This window comes from Polypterus senegalus, chromosome 1, assembly GCF_016835505.1.
Source record: "Polypterus senegalus isolate Bchr_013 chromosome 1, ASM1683550v1, whole genome shotgun sequence".
NCBI lineage: Eukaryota > Metazoa > Chordata > Cladistia > Polypteriformes > Polypteridae > Polypterus > Polypterus senegalus.
In genome coordinates this window covers 176,339,228-176,354,501 of record NC_053154.1, presented here as the reverse complement: position 1 = coordinate 176,354,501, position 15,274 = coordinate 176,339,228, and the positions used below count along the sequence as shown (strand labels likewise).

The 15,274-nt window shown below is 38.9% G+C and overlaps 1 protein-coding gene across 1 annotated transcript in view; it reads right to left on the bottom strand.

Annotated features, from left to right (window-relative positions):
• LOC120538401 (tudor domain-containing protein 10-like) overlaps positions 1-12,728 on the bottom strand; it is a 45,860-nt gene extending 33,132 nt beyond the window's left edge. The window contains exon 1 of the mRNA XM_039767922.1: positions 12,480-12,728. Within this exon, the coding sequence (XP_039623856.1) occupies positions 12,480-12,728 (249 nt within the window). The remainder of the gene's footprint in view (positions 1-12,479) is intronic.
• Between the last annotated feature and the right edge of the window lie 2,546 nt (positions 12,729-15,274).

The following is a 15,274-nucleotide window of genomic DNA, read 5'->3' as shown; positions in this document are numbered from 1 at the left end:
GGCTTTTGGAGGTGGCTAAAGGCTGTTATATTTGCAAAAGGAGGCTCAACTAAGTATTGATGTAATATCTCTGTTGGGGTGCCCAAATTTATGCACCTGTCTAATTTTGTTATGATGCATATTGCATATTTTATGTTAATCCAATAAACGTAATGTCACTGCTGAAATACTACTGTTTTCATAAGGCATGTCATATATTAAAAGGAAGTTGCTACTTTGAAAGCTCAACCAGTGATAAACAAAAATCCAAAGAATTAAGAGGGGTTCCCAAACTTTTTCATATGACTGTAAATGTAAGTATTACACTTCTGTGCTTTTCTAAATGCAGAATATTAGGTGACAAAGATCAGCTAATTAAATGTGATCAATTATGTGGTGGAGTGATATCTTGTATATAAGTTGATAAATGTTTTGTATGTCTTTATTTGTAAGTCAAACAAAGTAAATGAAATATTAGCATTTCAAAAGGCATGTTTTATTTCACTAATGAGAACAGTAGTGCTTTGGTGTCTAACTAACCAACCACCAATTCTTCAGGACTGACTCAAGATGTGATGGAGTTGGTGTTAGTGGAAGTGTCCCAACCATTTTCTCAAGAGTGATTCAGTGTAGGACATTCTTATAAGCCATTCCCCGTATGAAGGCCATAAAACTACATAGCTGGCAAGCTTCAGCTAAACAAATGGTATTCACAACTTGAGGGCAGGTGTGAAAGGTAAGATGTGCACCCATTCGTCTGAAGTATGTCTGTTTGGGATTGGTTTTGAATCGGAGGCCATTCTGTACCACAAAACCCTACTGGTCGAAGGATTTGGACAGAATGTATAAAATTGGTCCCTCTCTCTCCCACACCATGGCCATGAAAACAGCACAATGAGGAGCATAATTCAGCAGTCAGATTAAAACAGGCATGTAGTTTGCTCTGAAGATACAATGACTTGACCAGATTTGAGTAACTACAAATTTGGATGCCATCTGAAAATACACATCTAACATTTATCAGGTTGTATGGCTGCCAGTATTCACAGGTACTTTGCTTCATCATTATTACTTTATGAATATTATCAATAATACATTATTAAAATATGTAACTTAACTCCTACTTGTTCTTTTATTCTAGCTAATCTCCTGGGGTTATAGATGTAGAAGGGAAGGTAGGGAGAAGTTACAAAGTACAATACCTTATAAACAATGGTAAGTCTATGGGATTTGAAGCACTCTGATAAAAGTCTACACAATAAAAGAGTACAAAAAGGGAAAGCAGAGTAATACAGGACTCTACCAAGAAAAAACAAATTACAAGGAAAAAGACCCACTGAAGGGGAAGCTGGTTGGAGCAAAAACCTGAAGTCACAGTGGGTCCAAAAGACTTTAGTAACCATTGCCCTAAAGGACACTCACAATCACTACAGTTTTTGTTGTTGATTTACATCAACACAACTACTAGTGCACTGCTACAGTTGGAAGATTTATCATGTTTTTCTACTGTTTAATTACCTACACAAAAAAAGGGTCCGTTAAAAATGCAACTAACTTCTTAGATTTGGACTTGTTTAAAGGGGGAATAATTTGCATAAAAAGGCTTAAAAGTTCTCAAATAATTACTGTAAAAGAACTTGAGTCCAACATCGTAAGATACACAATGGATCTTCTGAAAGTCCTTTTAGCACTGCTGATGCTCCTTGTATTAGTAATGACCAAAAAAACCTATAGCAGTCTAATTATTTCCACACTGCCATGATAATGAAAACACATTAACCATCTAGGCTGTAAAGATTGCTTGTTTAAGTAAACAGATTTACTGGGTTTAATCGGATTATATAAAATGAGCTAATGGAAATGTAGATGGGTTGAGTAATTGATATATATCCTATAACCAATTATGTTTTGCATTTAGAGATGGTAGAGGACTGCAAAACAGTTGGTGTAATCTTGTGTGTGTGTGTGTGTGTGTGTGTGTGTGTGTGTGTGTGTGTGTGTGTGTGTGTGTTGTTGGACAGCCATGGAGGGTTCCTGCCTTGCACCCACTTTTGCACTGCGTAGGATGACAAGATGGAGGAGAACAGGTTTAAGAAAAACATAGTACACATATAAGATGGGAATCAAGCACAGCCAAAGCAGAATGATGTAGCATTGCTACCATATATGCCTCAGTGTTAATTATCTACAGTTTAAGTAAAAGTCAAACAAAAATATTTCTTAATCATTCCCTTTTTCATTTTTACCACTTTTGAAGAACAAGTAATAGCATTAAGAATCAAAACCAAAATAGAGCATAAGTAATGTTCCCAGGAATCAACACAAAAAATTACACAAAAAAAAACCCCAAAAAAAACAAAACACATGAATGAAATTTTTAAACTTCGCTTAGTGGATCCTGGCTGTTAGTTTAAAATTAGTTTCAAACTGTTTACGATGTTCTTAGCATCTTAAGGAGCTGAGATGAAGTGTTTTATTCTTGAATACAGTCTTCAGCCACAGAGGGTGCAGTAATAGCTACCAGATATCCACATCCCCCTAGAAGTCTGTTAGTGTGTGTGTGCCATGTCCTCTGAAAGCTTTATTGTCATAAGTCAGTGAGAAGGGGGAGACAGTTGCATAGCTCCCCGAAAGAAACATTAATATGTGAACTAGACGTAATTTATGCATAATGAGAGTACTTTCTCAATCCTATCTGTAATCTGCTGCAAATAAACAATTAAACATTTTAATCACAAGTAATAGCATATTAATCGTAATTTATTGCATTTCCTTCAAGTGTATTAATATTTTTCGATACAGCAGAAACAACTCAGTGGTTCTTTTCTAATAAAAAACAGTTTTATTAATTAACAAATAATTTAATAGGCAAGAAGTTTACTGAGCACTTTTATGTAACAGAAACAAGGCCCAACAACCACCCTCCGGATGTTGGTATAATATTTTGGAAAACCAATACATATTGTTTGGACTGCTGTGTTGCAAGACAATATACCAAAAGGACCAACAATTACAGATACAATTAAATATTTAAAAAAAGAAACATAAAATCATGGTTCAGGTTTTGTACACAATCCGCATTGCTATAGCTTTACTGTGTGTTACACATAAGTAAACTCTGCCACTTTTACCCAGAGAGGAATCATTAATTAGATTGAAAATATATATAGATTAGGCTTTTAAATATCAAAGAAAAGACTGAAAAAAAACTACTAAATATTCATCTAATATGCTTATTAAGATGTTTTAAATTACAGTATATATTGTCATTAAGTGTGACGCACAGTAAAATTAATTTACACATTTAGAGGTTGCGATAAATCATACACATTAACATTGATTAATCAGCAGCTCTCAGAGATATAGAGATATATATATATATATATATAGATAGATATATATATATAGATAGATATATATATATATATATATATATATATATATAGATATATATATATAGATATATATATATATATATATATATATATATATAGATATATATAATTTTCTCACGCTTGGGACACAGATTTGCACAGAGACACAGGAGGTCGTAGAAACAAGAACGATTTTTATTCAAACACTGCAAACACATGAGCTTAAACGTGCTCCATGACAAGTCAGAGATGACTGTTCCGCTAGGAGCAGAGAAAGATAAAAGCAAACAATCAATTCCAAAACTGACAGGCGCTGCGCAAGGCTTATAAGTTGGCAGAGTACCGCGCGAGGCTTGTATTACGCGTTATAGTGCAAGGATAAGGAGCAATGTGAGGGTAGTCAGTGTTTCAGGGTTTGTGGTTTTCCCAGTCTGTATCTATTTGGGGTGCGATCAGCCCTCCAGCTCACACCCTCCCCCTCAGCTTTATTCACATTCCTGTGAATCAAGCGACTCTCTGTACCAAGTTCATGTAGTTGGGATAATACGTCTGCGTTGACGTGTTCAGAACCTGGTCGGTGCTTTACTGTGAAACTGTAAGGTTGTAAACCCAGAAACCATCTCATTAGAAGAGAGTTTGTATCTTTCTGTCGGTACAACCATTGAAAAGGAGCATGATCAGTTACCAAAGTGAAGTTTCGTCCCCACAAGTACTTTGTAATAGCGAAGAGCTTCCACAGCCCACCTAATTGCCAAGCATTCTTTCTCAATTGTAGAATAATTGCGTTCCCTAGGAAGTAATTTCCTACTCAAATATGTGATTGGATGTTCTCCATCAAAAATTTGTGACAGGACTGCGCCCACACCAAATGCACTTGCGTCTGTTTGCAAGATAAAATCTTTTGTGAAATCCGGGTTCCTTAGAACTGGGTAAGAAGACAATGCTTTTTTTAAATCATTGAAAGAACATTCGCAATGTTCTGTCCACAAGATAGGTCGTTTTTTCTGCCTCTAGTGAGTTCTGTAAGAGGAGCAGCTCTATGTGCAAAATTTGGAATGAATTTTCTGTAGTAACCAGCGAGCCCCAGAAAAGCACGTACTTGTTTCTGTGTCTCAGGTCTCGGGTAAACAAGCATTTCTTCTATTTTCCTTAACTGTGGTCTAAGAAAACCCTTGCACATAGAATAGCCTAAGTAATGGGTCTCGGACATGCCTAGTTTACATTTCTTAGGGTTAGCAGTAAGGCCAGCCTGTCTCAAGCTTTCAAGAACGGCTAGAAGCCGCTCTAAGTGTGTTTTCCAATCATTGCTAAAAATCACAACATCGTCAAGGTATGCCCCGGAATATTCAGAATGAGGACGTAGGATCTGATCCATCATACGCTGAAAAGTTAGAGGTGCCCCATGAAGACCAAAGCGGGAGTCTTGTAAATTCATAGAGTCCGTCAGGAGTTGCAAATGCGTTTCTCACAACTGCTAGCCTCTAAAGGCACCTGCCAATAGCCTTTCATGAGATCTAGCGTGGAGATATAGCTCGCCTGACCCAGTTTTCCAACAGTTCATCGATACGGGGCATGGGATAAGCATCAATTTAGAGACCTTATTCAAGCGTCTGAAATCGATACAGAACCGAACCGTCTTGCTGGGACTAATCGACTGGGCTGCACCAGTCACTTCTTTTTTTTTTTTTTTTTTTATTTTTTTTACAATCCATACAAAGCAATCAAGTTTACAAAAGAAAAATTAGATTAAGAACAGATCGATCCCCACCCTTGAGAGAGAGAGCAAGCCAAACGGTAAAATTTAAGGCTTTAAACATACCTAAATTAATAAATTCTCTGTGCTTTATGAACTTATTTTAAAATATTACTGATTAGATCCTGCCATGTTTTGAAAAAAGTCTGTACAGATCCTCTAACTGAGTATTTGATTTTTTCCAATTTCAAATAATATAACACATCAGTTTCCCACTGACTTAAAAGAGGAGAGTTTGGGTTCTTCCAGTTTATCAGAATAAGTCTGCGTGCCAACAGTGTAGTGAATGCAATCACAATTTGTTTGTCTTTCTCCACTTTAAGCCCTCTGGAAGAACCCCAAACACAGCTGTTAATGGGTTAGGAGGGATTGTGAGTCCAAGGCTGTCTGAAGGTAATTAAAAATTTTTGTCCAGAATAATGTTAATTTGGTGCAGGCCCAGAACATGTGACCTAGTGAGGCTGGGACTTTGCAACGTTCACAGGTTGGATCATGCCCTGGAAACATTTTGAGAGTTTTAGTCGAGACAGATGTGCTCGATATATAATTTTGAGTTGTATAATTGTATGCTTTGCGCATATGGAGCTCGAGTGAATTCTCTGCATTGCTACTTTCCACTCCTTTTCTGATATATTAATTGAGAGATCTTTTCCCAGTGTCCTCTTGGATCTTTGAAAGGAAGGGATTGTAAAATGATTTTATATATTGTAGAGATGGAGTCTAAGTCCTTGAAATTGAGCAATATTTTTCCAGCATGGATGAGGGTGCAAGATGAGGAAAATCTGGAAGGTTCTGTTTAACAAAGTTCCTGATTTGAAGATAGTGAAAGAAATGTGTAGCTGGAATGTTAAATTTGGAATGTAATTGTTCATAGGATGCAAAGACGTTGTCTATATAAAGATCTCTAAGCAAGTTAATTCCAAATTTTTCCAGATATTAAAACTGCATATGTTTGTGAAGGTTGAAAGAGGTGGTTCTCTTGCAGGGTGCCACAGATAGAAGCTTCTCCGTCTTAAAATGCTTTCTACATTGGTTCCAGATTCTAAGTGAGTGGAACACAATTGGGTTATTTGTATATTACCGATAACGTGTGTTTATTGGAGCAGAGCAAGGAATACAAAGAAGTACTGCAGGATTTTACTTCTATTGTGGTCCAAGCCTGTGTATGTTCTTCTATTTGTGTCCAGGTTCTTATCGCCTGTATATTTGCTGCCCAGTAATAAAACTGGAAGTTAGGTAGAGCCATGCCACCTTCTGCCTTTTGTCTTTGTAGGGTCGCTCTTTTGATGCGTGGATGTTTTGAATTCCAAATAAATGAGGTTATTGTTGAATCTAATTGCTTAAAGAATGATTTATTAATGTATATTGGATGTTTTGAAATAAAAAGGAGCTTAGGAAGAATATTCATCTTAACAGTGTTAATTCTTCCAGCTAGTGTGAGATGAAGGGTTGACCATCTATGCAAGTCTTGTTTAATTTTTTCCATGCAGACGCAAATTTTGTTGATAAAGAGCTTTATGTTTACTTGTGATGTTTACCCAGGTATTTAAACTGTTCTGCAATGATAAAAGGTAGGGTGTCTAATCTAATATTATATGCTTGAGAATTCACTGGAAAGAGTACACTTTTATTCAGATTAATTCTGAGACCAGAGATCTTTTGAAATTCTGTGAGTGCTGCTAAGACTGCAGGCACAGAATTTTCTGGGTCCGATATATACAGTACCATGTCATCTGCATATAATGAGATTTTCTGTTCCAGTCCTTCTCTGCTAATCCCCTTTATCTGATCAGTATTTCGACAATGTATTGCCAGTGGTTCAATGGCAATGCAAACAGCAGTGACAAGGGCATCCTTGTCTAGTGCCACGCTCTAGTTTAAAGTAGTCTGAGCAAATGTTATTGATGCAAACTGAAGCTTCTGGGTTAGTATACAGTAATTTAATCCATGCACAAATGTTGGGCCAAACCCAAACTTCTCCAATGTAGTAAAAGGTATTTCCATTCAATCATGTCGAATGCTTTTTCTGCATCCAATGATAATAATATTTCTGGGGTGTTTGATTTAGTTGGTGAGTATATTACATTAAACAGGCGTCGAAGATTTGAAGATAAGTGTCGCCCCTAATAAATCCAGTTTGGTCTTGTGATATTACGAGGGAGCACTTTCTCCATCCTTCTAGCTATGATTTTAGAGAGTATTTTAACGTCGTTATTCAGAAGTGAAATTGGTCTGTATGATGCACATTGTAATAAATCCTTATTTTGTTTTGGAAAGACAGTGATTAGTGCTTGGCTAAAGGTTTGTGGAAGAGATTGGTTATCTCTGGCTTCTGTAAATGTTGCTAATAGGAGGGAGCTAGCTGAGCGGAGAATTTCTTGTAAAACTCTGCAGGGTAGCCATCAGGGCCTGCTGCTTTCCACCTTGGAGTGACTTTATAGCATCTAGTAATTCTGATAATGCCAGAGGTTTATCAAGTTCCTCCACACTAAAAGCGTCTATTTGTGGTATCTGTAATGTATCCAGAAATGCATTAGATTGTGTATTGTCTTCTTTAAAATCAGTAGTATATAGGGATTTATAGTAGTCTCTGAAAGTGTGCATTATATTTTTGTGTTCATGATTTTATCTCCGCTCGTGTTAGTGATTACCGAGATTGCTATGCACTTCTTGCTTGTGAATTTGTTGAGCTAAAAGCTTATTAGCTTTCTCTCCATGTTCATAATAATGATGTCTGGATTTGTAAATTAGTTGTTCAGTTTCTTTAGTTGTCAAGAGGTTTAATTCTGAATGTAGAGCCTGCCTCCTCTATGTAGAGTCTCGCTTGGTAGTCTGGCATGTTCTTCATCTATTTTAGTAATTTCGCTTTTATCTCTGCTACTTTCTTGGCTTCGGATTTATTTCTGTGGGAAAGATATGAGATAATCTGTCCTCTTAAGAAGGCCTTAAGAGTTTCCCAGAGTATTCCTGCAGAGATCTCAGGGATGTATTTGTCTCTAGAAAGAATTTGATTTGTTTGGATATAAATTCAGTACAATTCTCGTCAGCTAATAGAAGCGGTTGAGGCCATCTGCGGGGTGAGTGTATGGGGCTTAGTAATTTAGCTCCAAGATCATAGGTGCATGGTCAGAAATAACAATAGCATCGTATTTACAAGATTTAATCTTAGGCAAGAAGTTATTGTCTATAAAGAAGTAATCAATCCTTGAGTAGCAATGATGTACTGGTGAGTAGAAAGAATATGTTCTTGAATTTGGGTTTAAAACCTCCAGGGATCTGATAAGTTGTGATCAGTTATAAACTTTGTAATTATCTTTGCGGTGTTAGATGCGTTCCCCTGTGGAGGAAGTCCTATCTAAAAGTGGATTTAGAACACAATTAAAGTCCCCAGCCATTATAACTTTATGAGTGTTCAGATTGGGAATGGATGCAAATAAATTTTGTATAAATTCCTTATCATCAACATTAGGTGCATAAACATTTATCAAAATCATTTTACAGTTAGATAAGTCTCCCATGACCATTACATATCTCCCTTCAGGATCCAATACTACATCTGATGCTACAAATGGTACTGTTCTATGTATGAGAATTCCCACCTCTAGTTTTCTTTGTAAAACTAGAATGGAACATTTGGCCAGTCCAGTCTTTTGCAGCCGGAACTGATCCTTGCTTAGTAAGTGGGTTTCCTGTAAAAATACTATTTTAGCATTTAGACCTGTTAGGTGAGAAGTACTTTCTTTCTCTTTAATTCGTGATTCAGGCCTTTAACATTCCAGCTTACGGTTAACTGTCCCATCATGGAGACACTGATTCTGAGTTTTTGATGTCATTTTATAGTCTTAACTGGAAGTGAGATAGTTTAGGTCTTAATTTCCTATTTCCCCAAGAGTTGTTGCCATGCAGCTTATTATTACGTTGATAGTTATAATTATAAAGATTGAGATGATAGATTAGGTATAGATCAAGCCTGCTCTCTTTCTCTCCCCTTAACCCCCACCCTCCCTTTTGCCTCCCCAAGTGAGGCTAAAACCCACTTCACATAGTCCCAGTCCTCTGACATACCCAGAGACAGAGCACCCAAAGCAAAACAAGCCCCATGCAGTGGCGCTTTAGGGTTAAAAGATAGAGATATCTGTTACCAATATAGTATGCACCAGTCACTTCTACTTTCACGAATTACACCCAGTGTCAGCATCTTTTTTACCTCTTAGCGCAACAATTACGCCGCACTTCGGTATCCGGAGCGGCGCATCTGTATGCGTGAACATCAGGTTCATTTGTAATTTTATGTTTTGTAATGTTAGTCTTGCCTGGTAAATCTGAAAAGACATCAGTGTTCCGTTCTATCAAAGATAACAGTTCTGTCTTTTGCGTGTCAGTAACATCGGTCTGAGAAACAGCAGCCAGGAAGTGTTAACCTCTTGTGGGTGCCATTCCTTCAAGAGGTTAATGTGTAAAATCTGGAAAGGTTTGCGCCGGCCTGGTATTCTAACCTTGTAATTTACCGGACTCAAACGCTCCTCAATAATGGCGGGGCCCTGCCATTTAGCTAAGAATTTGTGTGGATCCGAGGGAACCAGTACCAAAACACGATCGCCAGGTTTGAACTCACGGAGCTTGCTGCGCCTATCGTAAAGCGCTTCTGAGTTTCCTGTTCTCGTTGTTGGTGTTCCACAGCAATAGAGGAAAGCATAGAAATTCTGTCTTGCAACAAATTAGTCGATATGCAAAGCTTTGACTTGAGCTGCTCTCTCGTTTCCTATCCGTTCCTCACATTACCACATCCAGGATGCCTCTCCGCCGCCGAATAACAACTCGAAGGGACTCAAGCCAGTGGGCGCCTGTGGCGAATTCTCGCACGCGTACAAAACAAAAGGTAGGACAGTATTCCATGTTGTAGGATCATTATGAGCAAACTTCGCCTGATCATCTGTTTCAATGTTTTGTTAAACCGCTCCAGTTAAACCATTAGTTTGAGGATGGTAAACAGTAGTACTCAATTTCTTAATAGCAAAGCTGTCACACAATTGTTTCATCACACGAGAAGTGAAAGGTGTGCCTTGATCAGTTAAGATTCTTCTAGGGATACCAATACGGTAAAAGTATCACATAGTGATTTGGCTACAGTTGAAAAGTTGGCCTTTTCAGCGCAATCATTTCTGGATATCGTGTCATATAATCAACCAACACCAGCAAATATTGGTACCCATCCTTAGTCTGAGGTAAAGTACCCACAATATCTAATCCCACACGCTGAAAGGGAACTTCCAATATGGGCATAGGACAAAGGGGAGCCCGAGGAGGCTTATAAGCAGAGACGATCTGGCAGTCTGGACATGAAGTAAAAAATCGTTCAACATCTTTTCCCATATTAAGCCAATAAAATCGTTTTGATAACTGGTCTCTAGTTTTATGCGGCACCGAGGTGTCCCCAAGATGTGTGAATGTGCCAGGCAAAACAGTTTCCCTATGTGCTTCAGGTACCACCAGTTGTTCAATAAATTCCCCCTCCAAATGATCTGAGATCACTATGAAAAGGCAACCGTCCTTTTCTATAAAGTGTAGAGGTTTTCACACCCGAATTACGCTCTTGGTAATAAGAGTCATTAGCAGGGCGAGCCTGTTTAAATGCATATTCTAATGAGCTATCAGTATGCTGCAAACGCACAAAATCTGATTGTTCGTTAGCTTCGGTTTGTGTTGGGCGTTTGCAATCTGGGAAGATGTAGAAGGACCAGCCCATTCTGGAAGATTTTCGAGGGCGACCTCCTCCGTCTCGCTGGAGAGATCGGGTTCAATATCTAAGTTGGGCTCTAGATTTTCCCCGGCCGCTACCAGTTCTTCGTCTTTGTTTTCTTCTTCTTCCCCCCCCCACTAAGTTCATTAGTGGACTGGACTACTGGTCCCTTACATTTATTAATCAGTTTCGGAAAAAGGGCATTTCTCCGTCCTATGAGTAATGGCCAAGCAGAGTCTGAAACGGCAGACCAAACCTTAAAGTGGACCCTATAAGTTAAAGGAAGAAGTAAAGTCTGATAATCTTTAACATCACCATGTACACAGCATATTTTTACAGTCTCACAGTCTCTAAGGCATTCTTCATTAAGACAGTCTCGTCTCACAATACAAAGGTCACTTCCCAAGTCTAACAATGCTGAGATTTCTCTGCCCCAATTTCACCGGGATCAACAAGCCATCTTTTCCATCTGGATATGTAATAGTTGAGCAACAAATCTCGGCCAGTCCAATCTCCATTGAATGAGCTGGAGACAAGCGACATTCTCTTGCCAAATGGCGAGTTGATCACACGGAAACATCTAGTCGGCTCTGTTTCGAAATATCCTCTCACGGCGTCCATGTCGACATGCTCTGTAGTGTCCACGGTTTCCTCGCCCGCTGTTGCCGCTGTCTCCCCAGAAACAGGCGCCTCATCTACGACTGGATTTCCGGGTCCTACCTGAAGCGACGAGAATGTCCTGTACGCGTTCGTTCACAGGTTGCAAAGCAGCATGAAATCCACTGCTCTTTCTCCAAGCGGACTGTGAACCCTCTAATCGTCTGGACATAATCGTTAATTATTTAATATCATGACGTAGAAATTCATCTCGAAGAACTTCAGGTATGCCGGCCAGTAATATATTCACGACAACTGTTTCCATCACGTCTCCTTCAAACCAGCAGTGCACTTTATGTATCAAATCTTGAATTTGCGCACGGATTGGGCCATCCATGTTTAGTTTCCAGTCTAAGTGCATAAGTTTTAGACCTCTGAAATAAGTCTTCGGCGGCATCCATCTGTGCAACCACTCCTGGTACCACTTGTCACACTTGGGACACAGATTTGCACAGAGACACAGGAGGTCGTAGAAACAAGAAGGATTTTTATTCAAACACTGCAAACACATGAGCTTAAACGTGCTCCATGACAAGTCAGAGATGACAGTTCCGCTATGAGCAGAGAGAGATAAAAGCAAACAATCAATTCCAAAACTGACAGGCGCTGCGCAAGGCTTATAAGTCGGCGGAGTACCGCGCAAGGCTTGTATTACGCGTTATAGTGCAAGGATAAGGAGCAATGTGAGGGTAGTCAGTGTTTCAGGGGTTTGTGGTTTTCCCAGGGCGTCTGTATCTATTTGGGGTGCGATCAGCCCTCCAGCTCACAATATATATAAATAAATAAAAAGTTGGCCAGTAGGTGACACACCTGCTGCCCCAACCCGACAGCCAAATGCCAGACACTAGTAAAAGCACACACAGTTTATTTTTCTTTTTCTTCCCATGGGAATTGCCTTTACCAGTTTCCCACCAGTACAGCACAGGCACTAAATACAGTTACGCACACAACATTTTCTTCTTCTCGTTCTCTCTACTCCGTTCCTCCTGATGAGCTTCGTCTTCTCCCATTTGATTCTGGCTCGTCGAATGGAGTGCGATAACTCCTTTAATTCAGCTCCTGGGAGTGCTCCACGTGGCCCATCAGTATTTCCTAGAATCACTCCAAGGTGTGGTAGAAGTCCACTATAGGGCTCTGCATCTCCCCTGGCAGCTCCCAATAGTGCTATACCAAACTCCAGCTCCCAGCATGCCCTGCGAGAATCCATGGTACCACAGCCACCCATGATGGCTGCCCTCTAGCGTCCCAGGGGAGATAGTGCCTTGGAGACTCAGCGCTAAACAAAAAACACATTACACAATTGAGAAGACAGCAAAAGAATATGAAGCGAGTGACGCATACAAGCATATTCATAAGTGCAGCTACTGCAGAAACAAAGCACGGTGTAAACCTTAAGTTTAAATTAAGTTCATAGACAGGTTGCCACTGGCGTTTGACATGCCTACGAGGAATATGATATTCGCGAGATACAAGTTTAATGAGAAGATGCAGGGTATAAATGAGACTTTTGATCACTTTATAGCAGAGTTAAAATTGCTGTAACGGAGTTAAAATTGCTGGTGAAGGACTGTGCTTATGCAAACGAATAGGAAAGCAGGGTGTAAAGCTTAACTTTAAATTAGGTTCATAGACCCACTGCCGCTGGCATTTGTCATGCTCAAGACAAATACGATATTCGCGAGATAGATTGCACGAGATAGCACAAGCACAGCTGAGAAGCTTCGATGCATGTACTCTGGCTGGCTCACGTGAACTGACTTTGTTCTGACTTTAACTACTGTGAAATAAACAGACAAACTGGAAGTGTGAGTCGAGAGAGAAACATGGTGGCAGCGTAGGTGACGGAAATGCGGCGAAAGTCACGGCAGTTTGCTGTTAAAAGTTGAGGACGTGGAGACGCTAACACAAAAGTAAGATGGAGGGTCTGAGACTGCCGCAGACATTAAGCCTCAATGCTAAAGAATTGGCGAAGTCATGGAGAACATGGAAGGACGAATTCAGATTATTCACAGAACTTGCAATGCCAGAGGCAGAGGAAAACACTAAAGTCAGATTATTCCGTTATCTCACTGGAGAAGGCGGCAGAGAATTGTGTCATGCGCAGACCGGTGATGCAAGATCTGATGAGTTAACCATGAGCTTGATGATATGTAAATTTGATGAACATTACAACCCGAAAATAAACAAAACTGTAGAGAGGTACAGATTTTTTTCAAGAAATCAGGCAAAGGGAGAAAATATAGACAACTATGTCACAGATCTGAGAGTGTTAGCAGGCACATGCAATTTCAGGAGATTAAAGTTCCTTATCATTGACGAATTGTGTTTTATTCTCTCACTCTCGTTCAAGCTCCCACACATCCCCCGAATCGGACGCTGTTTTCAGATAAAAATGGGGTATAACAAACACACTTGTTTTGTTACACCCCCTCTTTATTTGAAAACCGTGTCAGATCATGTGCGAAAATGAGACTAGGAAAACTGTGGATGTGGATGTGAGTGTTGTGCGTGACTGAGATTTTTTTTATTTAGTTTTATTCTTGAGTGTTCCTGCTCACGCTGAATTAATATGCATCTTCTGATCCATGATGTCAAAGACGCACTGACAAAAAAGAGAGACTTAGGTATATATGACATTTGGAATAATTTATTTTATGACCTGTATTGTACACTTCAGAAAACGTTGTTGCACTAATGCAACATTATAATCATTTGCATGCCTTCATGCGGTTGTAGTTACTGACCGCGTTTGGTTTTTTTGTTCTGATTTTGTTGCTTCATGTTTTGGTATTTCTTTTCAACTCCAGGAGATGCAGAGGACAGCATAGTACAGAGAGGTCAGTTTCGCGCTATATACAATCATCAGGTACAAATGTTAACATTTCCCACACACACTCAAGGACCGCTTTCACGACATGTGTATAAGGTGTGAAGCCTGAAGTCCAAAGAGTAAATAAACACTTTTACAAAAGTACAAGTATAACAAAACAAGTCGCTTTTATTCAAGAACTAGCAATACCAGGCTTCAGCAGCGGAGAAGTAGTGTGTTAAAGAAGTTATGAAAAAGAAAAGGAAACATTTTAAAAATAACGTAACATGATTGTTAATGTAATTTTGTCATTGATATGAGTGTTGCTCTCGCTCTCTCTCTCTATATATATATATATATATATATATATATATATATATATATATATATATATATATATATATATATATATATATATATATATATATATATATATATATATATATATATATATATATATATATATATATATATATATATATATATATATATATATATATATATATATATATATATATATCACAGCCTCTCGTGTTGCACCATGGCGTGTGTTTCGTTTATTTGCCAAATTTCAACCTTCTACCTACACGGAAAGCTGGAGAATTAGTGATGATAGTGAGTCAGTGAGTGAGGGCTTTGCCTATTATCTATACTAATAAAAGGCAAAGCCCTCACTCACTCACTCACTGACTCACTCACTCACTCACAGACTCATCACTAATTCTCCAACTTCCCGTGTGGGTGGAAGGCTGAAATTTGGCAGGTTCATTCCTTACAGCTTACTTACAAAAGTTGGGCAGGTTTTATATCGAAATTCTACGCGTAATGGTCATAACTGGAAGCAGTTTTCTCCATTTACTGTAATAGAGATGAGCTTCAACGCCGTGGGGCGGAGTTTCGTGTGACATCATCACGCCTCCCACGTAATCACGCAGTACATAGAAAACCAGGAAGACCTCAAA